The sequence below is a fragment of the Eptatretus burgeri genome, chromosome 5 (assembly GCF_056783735.1).
Source record: "Eptatretus burgeri isolate ZD-2024b chromosome 5, Ebu_testis_v1, whole genome shotgun sequence".
NCBI lineage: Eukaryota > Metazoa > Chordata > Myxini > Myxiniformes > Myxinidae > Eptatretus > Eptatretus burgeri.
In genome coordinates this window covers 83790352-83804880 of record NC_140965.1, presented here as the reverse complement: position 1 = coordinate 83804880, position 14529 = coordinate 83790352, and the positions used below count along the sequence as shown (strand labels likewise).

General features: G+C 41.9%; 1 protein-coding gene across 2 annotated transcripts in view; it reads right to left on the bottom strand.

The window, feature by feature from the left end:
- Nucleotides 1–4336: 4336 nt before the first annotated feature.
- The window catches only part of LOC147026860 (uncharacterized), a 30184-nt gene continuing 19991 nt past the window's right edge, over nucleotides 4337–14529 (bottom strand). Inside the window, exons 4-6 of one of the 2 annotated variants that reach the window (XR_015058540.1) lie at nucleotides 10354–10500; nucleotides 7626–7727; nucleotides 4337–6415 (exon numbers count right to left, since the gene is read on the bottom strand). Coding sequence is in view for 1 of the 2 variants with exons in the window: in XM_085882713.1 (XP_085738839.1) it covers nucleotides 7676–7727; nucleotides 10354–10500 (199 nt within the window). In the remaining variant the exon portion in view is untranslated. Of the gene's footprint in view, nucleotides 7728–10353; nucleotides 10501–14529 lie in introns of both variants that reach the window. The other variant, XM_085882713.1, reaches the window with a different exon arrangement.

Sequence of the window (14529 nt, the reverse complement as noted above, 5' to 3'; positions counted from 1 at the left end):
GACTGTTGAATTAACACCAGGTAGGGTTGATTCAGCCTGCCTTCCTTCTGAGGTTGGCAAAATGAGTAAGCCTACCAGTTTGCTGGCAACGGGCGCACTGCATCAGCAGCACAACTGTGCCCCTAGAAAATGATGTTGGCAAACAGCAACTACACAGGTTGTATCCGAATAAATAAATTGTCATGTATTCATGTATCAGATCAACCGGAGGCACGGTCATTGGGAGGCGGGAACATAGCTGGGCACGACGAGGCTGGGCTCACGGATGGTTCTGAGGTTTCTATGTGTGGAGCACAATCAAAGGCTGTTGGTGCACTCAAACTACTTTCCCTGCCTGATAGATTACATAAATAATCCCTCGAGATAAACCTTGGAATTACCTTATTATAAGGCTTCCCCCAATACTCTGCTAAATGATATTAATGAGAACCTTCACTGTCATGAGGTGATCCTCGGCCACCTCGCTCTCTGGGTCTTGAGGCATCTCCTGGGTAACCTCACTGGGGTCTGAAGCCGCCATGTTTTTTTTGGCCTACTCAACCATGCCTCGACTTAGAACAGGGCCGCAACGATTTCTTAATGACAGTTTTGTTTTTCACTTTCCTCACTCATATTATCGAATGCCTGTTCATCATAGCTACGAATCGCTGGGTACACACTTTTGTAAGTACTATAGTTTTCAAATTAGGAGCTTGGAGCGATTCCATGCATTATATATGATACGATTTTCAACTATCTACTCTCACGGACCAATTAAGGTAGATCATCGAAATATTATTTCGGTTTTGAGGATCAGATATCGACTGAATAAATGTTGAAATCTGTTGTGAAATCTGATAATTTAAAGAAATAACGAGTCTTATAATGAAGCCGATGTACCTATTTACTTCAAGCTAGCAAGGCTATGTTCCTCCTCCATACATACACAATAAAATGTGAAATTTCCAAAGCATTAAACTTAACATTTTCTACTGTTTGGAGGATTATATTGAGTGAACAAAAAATTTAGGAACGTGCCAAAATTGACGAGCTTCATTGAGATATATGATTTAATGCATTCACTACTAGACCTGACGTATCCTGTCCCCTAGAGGGACTGCCTATCCATAGCGTCTGCCAGATCTGCGTCTGTATTTTGAGGTTTCACGAGGTGCTCTGCAGTCTACAGGGAATCAAAGCAAATCTGGCAAAAAAGAGACATTTAAAAAAAACGTTGCAACATTTGCACTGGCAAACGTTACAACTTCGAATATAACTTATTACTAACCGATGTATTACATGACATCTGCACAGATGAGCAGGCAAAATGGCGGATTTATTATTTTTTCATCAACTGCTGCGTGCACGGTAAAGACCAGCATTAAAGTTAAATGGATCCTTTTATTTATGGTGATGCAGCGACAACCTGGCCAACCGTTACTCATCAACCATTGAAATGGGGTGCTTGCATGAGTGCTTAAGCCACTTGCCGAACACCCATTGTCGATAGGGGTACCATACTGTCGTTTTGAGTGAATCGTTCACCGACTGCGGATGCTCTTTCCGCGCCACATGACGCTGAGTGAGTGGTTCGTGGCCCATCACCCTAAGCGAGTGGTTTGCCCTCCACCATTCAGAGCAAGTTGTTGTGAGATAACACTCAATTTCCAAGCCATTTGCCGTTTAACGTATTTTCTGAATTACCGAGCAAAACTTTTTCCACCTGTCACATGCAGTTATTGAAACAGAATATTTGTGAACATAACGCTGAAACGTCTATAGAAATGCAACGTTGTTTTTCGGTGAAAGCTACTCAAGGTTTCTGGCTTGTATACAGTAAGTACTGTAGTCGGTAATCACACTGACTCCAACCTGCCAATTCCTGAAAAATTGCCGATATCGGTCAAGCACAGTGTGTGTGTGTGTGTGTGTGTGTGTGTGTGTGTGTGTGTGTGTGTGTGTGTGTGTGTGTGTGTGTGTGTGTGTGTGTGTGTGTGTGTGTGTGTGTGTTGCTGTTGTTGCCTGCTATCTCCACATATGGGTGGGTTTCAGGAGGTGAAACAGAGATCTGCCAGGTCTCAGTGTGTCAACATATGGGGTTTCAGAACGTGGAATGGAGCCCTCCCAGGGCGGGCTCAACGTATCCAACTTTCTTTCAGTAAGGGGTCACGATTCACAGATCAAGCTGTGAAGGTTTTGCCGAGGGCTATCTTACAACTGTAGTTTGTTTGTAGTAATATTTCCATGGATGGTTTTTAATATCTCTGTGAGGTTCTTAATCATCATTCCTGTACTTCCAGCTATCATTGGAACAACTTTGGCATTCTTCAGCTTCCAGGATCTTTTCACTTCTTTATTGAGGTCTTTGTATTTGCTCATTTTCTTGATTCCTGCATTGTTTAGTCCAAAATCACTGGTATTAACACCTCAATTAGCAATGCCTTCTCTTTTTTGTACCCAAGTATGATATCTGGTCGCAAGGCTTTGTTTTCGATGTTCACGCTTCATGAGATCATTAGGTCGTACGTGAGCGGTACTTCCATGTTTTCAGTGATTGTTTTTGGTTCATGTTATCACAAATTTTCTGGAACCGCAATGTCAGTTTTTACAGATGTTGCAGTAGATTACTTTACCATCTCTGTTGTATTGTTGTGTGTAGAGTTGTTGTGACACGAGTTTTTTGTGTTCGGTCATTAAGCATCATTCTCTTTGTTAATGCTGCCTCCCTTTACCCTCACCTGTCTTTTTTTTTCCTCCTCCCCCCACACCCTCTCTCTTTCTCTGTCCCCTCCTCACTCCTCTCTCCTAATAAAATGCAGCACTCTCCTCCCACACCTCCATCTCTCTGACCCACCCCTCCCTCCCGCAGTGTATAGCAACGTTTGGTGAGGTATCACTCTCCCCAGCCCCCATCCCCTCACCTTTCTCACTCTTCCCCCACCTGCCTCCTCTCTCTCCCTCCATCTCTTATTGTCCCAGTCAGCAAAGTGACAGGTTGTATTTGCTAGTGGTGCCATAAATATACTGTACTCACATAAAATCATTGCATAATGTGTTCAAACCACATAATTCTTGAAGCAGACTGTAAAATGTGGATGGAGCGAGGTGAAGGTTCTTCCTTTGTATGCATCACTGGCTGCAGGAACAGCTGTGTCACTGATGCAGTGCCCTCTCTCGGCCAGGGCAGTAATTTTAGAAGGGTGGTAGCAATAGCTCCCCCACTCTTCACAAAGGATACAATGGGATCTTTAACATCCACAAACTTATGTCAGCAGACAGGATATCCAGTTTTATTGCCATCTGAGGGATACCACACACATTGATGGTCATCTTGCTTGTGAAACACAGATTACAGTTTATAGCTGGTTCGGGATTCGAACCCAGGCTGGACATCTTCGAGGTGAGTGTGCTTATCTCTGGGCCATCCTTCCAGCCTTTGGTGAAGGCAAAAAAAAAAATCACACACACACAAAAGGAATAAGAAAGGGCTTGTGAAAATGTGTTTATTAGTCTGATGGGATGGTGCAGAGGTATTGCACTTACCTTTGAACTGTCTCATATGGGTTCAATTCCTGACCTGACTATGAATGTCAGATTAGTGCTTTACATCAAGCAGGGTATTGCATCACAAAGTGCACAATCCATCAGATGGACATTAAATTGGGTGTCCTGTTTGCGATAGCATTAGTTTGTGGAGGTTCCACACGGTCTTTCGCAAAGAGTAGGCAAACCCTGTTCCCGGAGCCCACAAATTCCTACCTTAACAGCAGGGTTGGCCAGCTAGTTCATGAAAGACTCAAGCCAAAAGCTTTCCTTGCTCCACAAGGTGGGAATAATTGGGGCCATTTAAATAGTAGTAGTAAAAAAGGTGTTTATTGATGAACCAAGTAATTATGCATCATGCATCATCATTTAGGCAAAAAAACCTAACCCTATTGGATTTGCATCACTGCTATTTAGGTTGGAGCCAAAATTTCCCAGCATACACCTACTGTTTGTAAACTTCAGCCAAATGTTCTGCACAAACACAGCCATATTACAGCTGAGCACCAACATTTTACACACATAGGCAATTGCCAGATGTAGAAATACGAAAGTAGGACAGTCGTTGTCGTCGTTCCCCCTCCCCCCCACCTTCAAACCAGAAGCACTTGAAACTGAACATTCCTTGCATTACTCAAATATGACCTTTTGCAGCACAATGATAAACTGCCTACATCGTGGCAATGTGTATTTTTGTTTGACAGTTTGTCTAAACAAAACGTTTAAGTCATTTATACACCAATCCAAGCACTCAACGGAAAGGAAAAAGAGAGTAGCAAAAAAGAAAACATAATAAAAGAAACCATTCAGATGCTTTCAATGTCGAAACATTTTAATGGCCAGAACATCACAACTTCAACGAGTATAAATAAAAACTTTACATTTGAAAAAGTAAAAATAAAAAATAAAAAAGTACAGCATCGGTACCTCCTCTCCCCAACACTCCAACACCCCTTCTGGGGACTTGTCCGACTCAGTGATCGACTCAAAGAAAAAGATTCCTAAAATAAGTTCTCATGTACAGGTACAACAGCAGCTTAAATAAAGCCAGGCTTCTTACCCGCAGGGTCGACTACTCGTGAGATTACAGCTTGTGATCAAGGACTCTCAAAGAAGATGTCAATTTCATCAAAACCCCATTTCAGTGAAACAGTCAACCCGAAATATGTCTCCCAAGACGTTTGTTTGCTCCAACAAATCTTGTACAAATGCCAGCACATGATTGAGGAACATGTCATCATTTATATCATCAAAACTTATGACATCATGACGCCTCATGCAAACTGTATTCATCACAAACAGCGTTGTGATTAGTTGAATATTTTTTTTCAGTAACATTGGAGGGGTTTCCATCAAAATGTCCGCAAAGCACAAAAAATGTTTTCCAAACATAATCAACAATTGACCGATCGTGGAACTCCACAAAGTTGCAATGAAAGAATAGCAAATGCGCCATGTGGTTCTCTTGCATGAAAACATTAGAACACGTTAAAACAAAGTACACAGCGAAGTCAGCACAGCATAGTGAAGGGTAAATTGAAGTTTATCATCCTGGAGAAGAATTTCTTCTTTAACGGCCGCAATGATTCCAACGTTTTTGGGGGGTTGGCCGTGGGAAGCTTGGCCCAAGTCTTTCACGAATGGGCTGACCAGACCTGACGTTCGACTAAAGTTAAGACAAGAACTAGACCGGGGTCCTGGCGACACCTCACCTGCTCTTTGCAAAGGACACCATGGGATCTTTAATGTCTACCAACTAATGCCAGGAGATGATAACCCATTTAACTTCCATCAGAGGGACAGCACACACATTGATTAATCACCCTGCCTGTGAAACACCGGGATGACAGTTTATAGCTGGGCAGAGATTCTAACCCAGGCTGGACATCTTCGAAGTAAGTGTGTGTACCTCTCGGCCATCGTAAAACATAACTAGTGATATCAAATCCACAACTTTTCTCAAACTCCCCTGCCTCCAATCACAACCACCTACTCACCCCAATCATAATCAAACCATCAGTTTTTGAGGCCAAAAAGGAAACCTGTTTTTAGCACAAAAGGTGAAAAGTACTATTTCTATTGGATACAGTCCAATACAGATAATCTATATATTGAAGTAGTTGGATTTCTCTGTGTGTCTGTCTGTCACACTCGTCATGAAGATGTCAGTGCAGGAGTATGTCTAGTGCTAGACTAGGCCTCAAAGGACATGCAAGTCATCCCAGCATCCAACAGTTAACCCATCCCATCGCTTTGCTGATGGCAGTTGAACACCACATCCCAAATACTGTATCTGACTATCTGACATCCGTAGGTGATGGGCTAAATGCCAGATGCTAGACGTCCGGATGACGGATTTAGTAAGATGGTGGTGTAGTAAGACGGCCTTAAGTCTGGGACATCATTGCGGTGTTATGGCTCGTGCTCGGCCTTTACGCCAGTGTATTATTCAGGACTCGATGATAATTGCATTTTCAACTTAAAACATTTCAAAAACGACGTCTGATCCCTGGGAACATAAAACAAATTCATAATATTGTTTGTTGGCAAATAAGTGTGCATATGATGAAAATTCTCATTCAAACAGCAGTAAACAAAATGTTTCTGGAATAAATAAAAAAAATTCCAAATAATGACAGTCAATAAAATGTATTACTGTTCTGTAACATATTACATCTACACGTTATGATGTTCAACTCCCGCCAGTGAAGCGACGGGTTCAATGCCGGTGTACAGTTCGTGAAATGGTGATGTTAATAAAATGCACACAAACAGCAGACCTACCACCACCCTCAATAATACAGACTTACCCGAGTCGATTAAATAACCATTTCAATGTCGTCGTTCCAGTAATCCATTACAATGTATCCGGAATGTGAGAACAGATGCCAACCTGGGCGAAATCGTATTGCCCAACAGGTCAGGTCAAATAATCTAAGGTCATCACAAAAGTATATTGACACAGTAGACTACCTGCCAGACAAACAATTGGACTTTACCCGAGACCGCAGTCCTGCATGGCACCGACCATTATCTGAACCCCATTTCCCTAAGTTGACACATGCCCGATTTAATGCCAGAAAAATAAAACATTTGGTTTCGCTGATCAGGTTTTAAAATAAAAAGGTGAGCATCGAAATTCTCACTCCAATACCATCATCAAAAGTTGATCACCGGTCACCTCATGCTGGTAAGCATAACCGAATCAACATTGGTCTTTCGCAACAAATAATCCTTCAAATGAACGTCTTACAATCAGCCCGACGATTGATCAAAATAGTCTCATCAAACTATCGAGGTATCAATCTGTTCGTTCTGCCAGTGATCGATCTTTCTGTGAACATCTGCATTGTCCAGCTGATGTCTAAATCCCTGTTGTAGGTAAGGCACATTGTGGTCATTAGTGGTACCACCATAGGGGGGCAGGACTACCACAAGCCTGACCTGTGAGAAAGCCATTACATTATCCAAAGTTTCACCCACGTAGCATGCACCCGATTTACAAAGAATGAACTGTTTCAGGACCAGACAATTATTTAATCTCTTGGAAATGCTTTCGCTGAAAGACAACTGTAATAAGTGACATGAAGGATGACTCAGTTGAAGGATAGCATTATCAAATATCCCATTGTTTGTATACTTTGAAATATGTAATTCTCAAAACTTTTACACATCTGCTTATGTGGAGTCAAGATGTTTCATTTTCAGAGTGAGAAGCTTTGCTTCCTTTCCTTCGATGCAAAGTAAAACACCCTGTTAATTTGGACAGTCGAGCTGATCGTATTCTTGGACATCATAAATATCAATTGGCAGAGGGAAACCAGGCACAGAGAGCGAGACCAAAACTGCTGACGATACGCAGGAATGACACACTCAAAGCTACAGTAAGGGAATCAAAAGGCAAGTTTGCAGCAACCTTGGTTCAACAAATGCATGCTGGAAAGGTCTACAATGGTAGAGACCCCTCTCACTCCCCCCCCCCTTCGGTTTGGAGACAGAGTTAAAATTGGTTCTAAAATCTAAAAAAAAAAAAACAACAGCAGTACCATCAGACAGCTCTGCTTCCAGAAAGCAGCTCAGTGCTGGCAGAAGAATTTACGCACCAGGGATACGAATGCCTGGCTTGGCATCGTGCAAGCAATCCACGAGTGGTTCATGAGTATTCACTGGTGGGAAAGCGCGAGGACCTTTGACTCCTTCTCTGACTGCAGATGGCACAAAAACAAAGGGATTAACTGACAATACCATTAACTGAAGCATTTTCAGAAAAAATTTCAGCAGAAGGGAAAATGGGTTAAGGTAATTTCATGCTTCAAGTGGAACTCGAAGGTCATTTCACAGCAAACATTATGACATAAGAATGAGAGGAATTATTACTATTTCACATTTCCGTGTCATTATGGAAGAAATGGAATGCCACATCCCTGAAAACACAAAAGGCAATATTATCAATAAGGACTTCCGGTTCAGGGATATTGCCACGTGTTGATAGAATCTGCAGCTGCTGCTTCCACCTCATTAAAGCTCAGTTTTCCAAACCGGATTCATCATGTTTTTCTGTTATATATATATATATATATATATATATATATATATATATATATATATATATATATATATATATATATATATATATATATATATATATATATATATATATATATATATATATATATATTTGGCCCTGTGTTGCTGTTATATCCTGTCCAATATTCCATGTTAAATCGTACTTTGTTGTGCTGTATTTGGTGAATGTTGAATTTGTTGTGACTCCATTGAGCCGACTCAATCTGTGAAATTACTGACCTGGACTTTTCCCAATGGAAAGTCCTCCCTTCTGGATTTTGTGATGACTAACTTCCCTGCAAATGTCTTGTGCTCTTCCTCTGCTCCCAATTAGTTCATCTGGTTATATGCTCGTGAGAGTAAACGACTCTGGCAATTCTCAGAGAGCTGCCTCAGTGCTGAGGAGTCAGGCAAATTGGCAAGGGCTGCAAGCAGCACTCTTACTCCAGGACTGGTCTCTTATATCTACTGCCCCTGATATGATCTCACCCTGGTAATTCTTCCACAGAAACTGCTCTTTCTTCTGCACAGATCCATCCCATCTCATCTTCAGTTATCTTGGTACATCAAATCCTGTGGTGAGGCAGTTGCTCTGAAACAACTTGCCTTCTCTTCTTGGAAAGCAAATCCCACCAAGTGCATTCTCAGCTCATTACTCAAAGCCTGCAACAGATGTGTCTACTCTCCGGAGAGCCAGAAAACAACACCTGTCCAGTCCCAAGATTGAACTTTCAATCCTGTCTTCCTCTAAAACCTGCTGGTGCCTTGTTAAGTCTGTTTCTGGTGTATGCTCTCCTCCCATCCCTTCCCTCATTTCAAATGGAAACTCAGCAGACTCCAGCAGTGAGAAGGTCGAACTCCTCCATTCTATGCTTGCTTCCAAATGTTGTGACCACAACCTCTCGCTCTCTGTACCCAACCTACAGTCACACCCAACTGCTCTTGGACTCTGTATTTTACACCTGAGAAGGTGGAGAAGTTTCTGGAAATACTTGATTCTGATATTCTGCAACTGAACTTGACAGCATCAGCTCACATGTTCTAAAACCTTGTCTTGCACATCATCTTTCTGCTCTTTTTATACTATAATTTGCCCTAAGTCATCTTCCATCACTGCCTTCCATAAAAAGGTGCAAAAACTGATCCCCTCAACTACAGACCTATCTATTAGCTTATTCCCAATAATATGAAAGACCACTGACTCCATCATAGAGTTAATATGGAATCCTCTTTTCTCCAACTACCTCATTTCAGATCATCAATCAGAATTCAAGGATTTGGACAAAGTGGACGCAGCGACGCACTGCTCTGGCGCATGCTCCCATACCTGACCTGACATAATTTGGATTCAGACTACATCACTCTACCTGCTTCTACTTTCCCAACAATGGATCGAAGCCCTAAATGTCAGACATGAGATCAGGGCCATATCTCATACTTTTGATAGTCTGGCATCTGCCATATTCTCCAAACTCTCTGACTATGGCATCCAAGGCAAACTGCACTCTTGGATTACAGATTTCCTCTACTCTCATAGCCAACATGTGTCTCACAATGTAATCCTTTCATCTCCTCACCCTGCGAAGGTTGGAGTCCCCAAGGCAGTGTTCTGGGCCCAGCCCTATTCCTAATTTTCATTAACGATCTTTCTGACTCTGGAAAATCCCCTTTATCTATTTGCTGATAATACCATCCTCAACCATGACATCCCTCATCCTTCAAAAACACAGGCTGCAGCCTCTTCCACATTCTCTTCAATTTCATTCTTCCCTCAAAGTTTTCAAGACAGCTGTTCAACACCATCTCAGATAGTCCCACACCCAAAAACCATGATCTTTTCTACCAACATTAACCACCCCACCCACCTTCTTCGAAATTTCCAGTTTTTTTTCCTTCTTATTTAGAGTTTGCTTCTGTGTGAGTCTTGTCCACACCAGGTGCCCTCCCCTACCACTCATTCCTCCCAACACCCATTATTTGTCCTTCAATCCTGCTCTCGGTGTTTCCTATCCTCTCTCTATTGTTTATTTTGTTCTGTGCATCCTGATCCGTACAGTGTTCTCCCTCTTCCATGAGCCTTAACTCTGTATTTAAAAAAAGGAAAATTAATTTTGATGTATTTCAGTCTGAAAACTTGCTCGAGGGAGTGAGAAGAAGGCTTTGTATTCCAGTGGAATATAGGAAATTTAACTCATCTGGCTGGAGGGTCTTAGAGCCATTAAGGCCAAATAAAGAATGCAATTCAGAGGAAGAGGAAGCACTCACTCGACAATGAAGCAGAGAACAATGACGATGATGATGACAGCAAAGAAGCCAAACAGCAAGATAATAACGATGACTTCTTTGGAAGGTGGATGAGCTATTTCCATGCTTTTACTGTCGCAACGTTCACCTATGTAATCATTGGTGCAGCTACAGAGAGAGGAAAAGGATGGGAAGAAGACATTGTAGAATCTTTATTTTAGTGCATGCATCAAGTCATTCATCAATTTAAAATTACAATAATGGGGCTGTCAACATCCTTTGCAAGACTGATTAAGGTCACAGAAGGATCAACCAAGAAGACCTTCACATTAACTCGATGGCTTCAACTGTCCAATAGGGACTTTAGAATGAGGAGGTAAAGAGTACCTACAATCAGTGAGAAAATGTAAACACGATTGTAGCTCAAACAAAGTACTCCAATGAATCAATCATGACTGTATAACATTTTGAGGCCAAAGCCCTAGTATTCTGGGAATCCCACAAATATTGTTTGTAGCGTTCACAATACATAGAAACCAGCTTTTACAAATTATGACTTCCTTGTATTCATTTCAAAAAATACAGCAGTAAAACATTTAAACAATATAGTAACAAATACACTGAAACGTCCAAAAAAAAAATGTATCCCAAAAGGCCATGTTCTGAATTTCAATCCCAACTTCACAACAGAAATAAAACAAATAATTAAACCAATAAATACTCTCAAGCAAAAGGCAAACCTCAACCTTCACGACCAACGGCAATTTAGTACCTTCAGCAACACAAATACCACACTCGTCAACAGGCAAAAACAGAAAAAAAAAAGATTCATCAGCAGTCTTGACCAGAAACAAACAATAGAAAATTATAGTGGACTATTAAAAAATAAAAAAATAAAAAATAATAAAAAAACACAACTCATGTAACAACCCACCCTCATCACACCAATAGGTACAATCAATCAATCAATCAATTCACACAATCCAAAACAAAAAGAAGCATTCAAACAACCCCATCAACGACTGCGCTTCATTCGGTAACAAATCCACCATTCCCAGAAACAGATCAATCACCAAAAGGATAAATAAATTGAAACTTGACAATGAAGCTTCACCACGAATTTGTTACAGATGTGATTAAAAAAGAAACGGCCAAAACTCCAATTCTACAGGACAGACAATATTTCAAATGTTCACCAAAACCACCTCGGCCCTTTATCCATTAATGCACAAATTAAAATATACAACCACTCATGGACCCACAATAAAGATCCCTCTTTATGGAAAAAGCAATCATAATACCAATAATGAAACCCAACAAACCTCCCAATAAGCCAGCATCATACCGGCCTATTTCTCTCTTACGCCCCCCCAAGTAAAATACTGGAAAGGCTCATCTGAAATAAAATCTCTCCTTTTATTCCTCCAACCCCGTCACAACATGGCTTTCATCCACTACACTCAACCAGTCATCTCTTTACATTAACACAACACATTCTAAATGGCTTCAACAGCAACAAAAAACCTCCATTGAGAACTGTTCACACGGCAATCGATATGGATAAAGCTTTTGGCACCGTATCCCACAACATTCTCACAGAAAGAATCCGAAACAGCAGCATGCATACCAACTGTAAGAAATGGCTCGCAAACTTTATCCAGTCATCACACTCAAATAAATAATTACCACACCCTCTCTTCCTTCACACTTCTACTATCTCAAGGTACCACAGGTCTCTGTCCTATCTCACTCACTCTTCACTATTCCTCCATGACCTCCTCCGACCCCTCAAGCAGAAACACTACTTCTTTGCAGATGATCATTGCCTCACAACATTCCAATTTTGTCCAGGCCACCAACACCCTTCAGCAATATCTCTACAATCTTGAAAACTTGTTCACACTGAACCGCATGACTGCATCTCCATCCAAATATTTTTGGAACCCTTCTCACCCCAGGCAGATATGAATACGATGCATATCCAAGCATTACCCTTTTCAATCAACAACAATTTCTTAACAGACATCCAACTGGATATGCAGAGGACCTTAACACAACACACAGATCAACTCATTGCAAGGGATAACCATAAAATCAAAACTAAAAACACTCACTAATACAACTTCTGGACCACAAAGATTCATTTCTAAAAACCTACAAACAGTTCATCCAGACTACCATCAATTAATTATATCAGGCCGAGTTGGGCCACCACTCCTTCAGACCAAAATGTCCAAAAACTTCCAAAATACAGAACAAAGCAATCAGGGTAGCATCAGATTGCACAAGATCCACAAACATAGCTCACTTACTTGCTGAAATAAAAGTATTCCCAATTGTAATCCATCTAAATATGAAAGACACTCAATTCATAATCTCTGCAGCTCAACACCACTCTCAGCTTTCTCACCCATGTCACTCTATGACCACCCATCCTCCACCCCAATGATATATGAAACGTGCAACTGCTCATCATTACTCTTATCCTAAATATTAGACCTCCTCCCCCATAAACACCGACCTGCACCATCACATTCACAACTCTCTATCATCACAGTCCATGGAGCATCGTCCCACAAACAATATCCTAGTACTCAGTGAGGACTTAAGCTGTCGATGGAACCGTTCAACAAGCCCGCTTGCAGTGGGGTGGTCGGAAGTGGTTCTGGTGCATTCACTTCCAAGTAACTGAGTCAGCATTTTGAAAAGGATGGACTCCAACTGTTGTCCTCTTTCATTGGTGATAATAGATGGGCCACCAAACACTACAACCCATCTGGAAACAAAAGCTTGGGCTATGGTCTCCACCACAATGTCAGATAATGGAATATCTTCTGGCCACCTTGTAAAACAATCAACACATGCCAGTAAACATCTCTGCATAAAAAGGTACAAAAACAGATCCTTGCAACTACAGACCAATCAGCCTTCTCCCAATCATCAGCAAGGTGATTGAATCCATAATCACCTCTGACATTAAATCCTTCTTCTTCTCCAATGGCTTGATTTCCAATCATCAATTTGGATTCAGTCCAGGTCACTCTACCCTGGACTTGCTGCTCCTGCTATCCCAACAAATGACGGAGGTCAATGACAGACATGAGATCAAAGCCATCTCCCTCGACATATCGCGTGCTTTCAATATGGTCTGGCACCTCACCCTGCTCACTAAACTCTCTTCCTATGGTAATCCAAGGCAATCTCCACTCTTGGCAAACAGACTTCCTCTCCTGTCACAGTCAACGTGTGGCCCTAAATTTAGTTCTTTCATCCCTTCTTCCTGCCCAGGCTGGAGTTCCTCAAGGTAGTGTTGTGGGCTCTGATTTTTCTGGTTTTCATCAATGATCTATCCGACTCTCTGGAAAATCCTATTTATCACTTTGCTGATGACTCCACCCTCTGCCGTACCATCTGTCATCCCTCAGATTGTCAAACAGCAGCTTCTTCGCTCACTGCAGATCTGGATAAAATCACAAACTGGTCCAACATGTGGAACATGTCTTTAACCCTGACAAATCTCACATTCTCACTCTGTCTCTCCAAAAGGACCGTCTGGGAATCCCTCCCATCTACTTTCTCAGAAATCCTCTTGATGAAGTCCTTTCATGCCATGATCTTTCCTGGGAAAGCCACATTTCCAAGCTGGCCTCCAAAGCTAGTCACCAACTGGGCATCTTTCGTCGTGCAAAGTCCTTCCTTGGCAAACCTGATCTCCTGACCACATGCAAAGCTTTCATCCACAGGCTGATGAAGTACTGCTCTCACCTCCGGGCTGGTGCTCCTGCCTTTCACCTTTACACTGTGGAAACCAAGGCATTTAAGATCATTGGTATCTTCCACGATGAGGCCGAGTCTTTGATTCTCTCACTCTGTCACTGCAAGCAGGTCAGTGGTCTTTCTGTCTTCTACCATCTACTCTCCAGCCTTGCCCCCCCCCCCCCGCTCTGTCTGCAATCTGTTTTGCCCATATTTGCGCAGGGCGCTCAGGGTCCACCACTAACCTCCTTCTGATTAAACTGCCAAAATGAAGAATCACTGCTCACCTTCATTCTTTCATTCCTCTTTTTCTCCACCTTTCGAACAAACTTTCACATCCTCTCCAATCCCACTCTTCCCTCCAGGTCTTCAAAATAGCTGTTCACCACTATCTCTTCCCATCAAAAACCATGACCCTCGTTAATCCACCCCAAACCCACC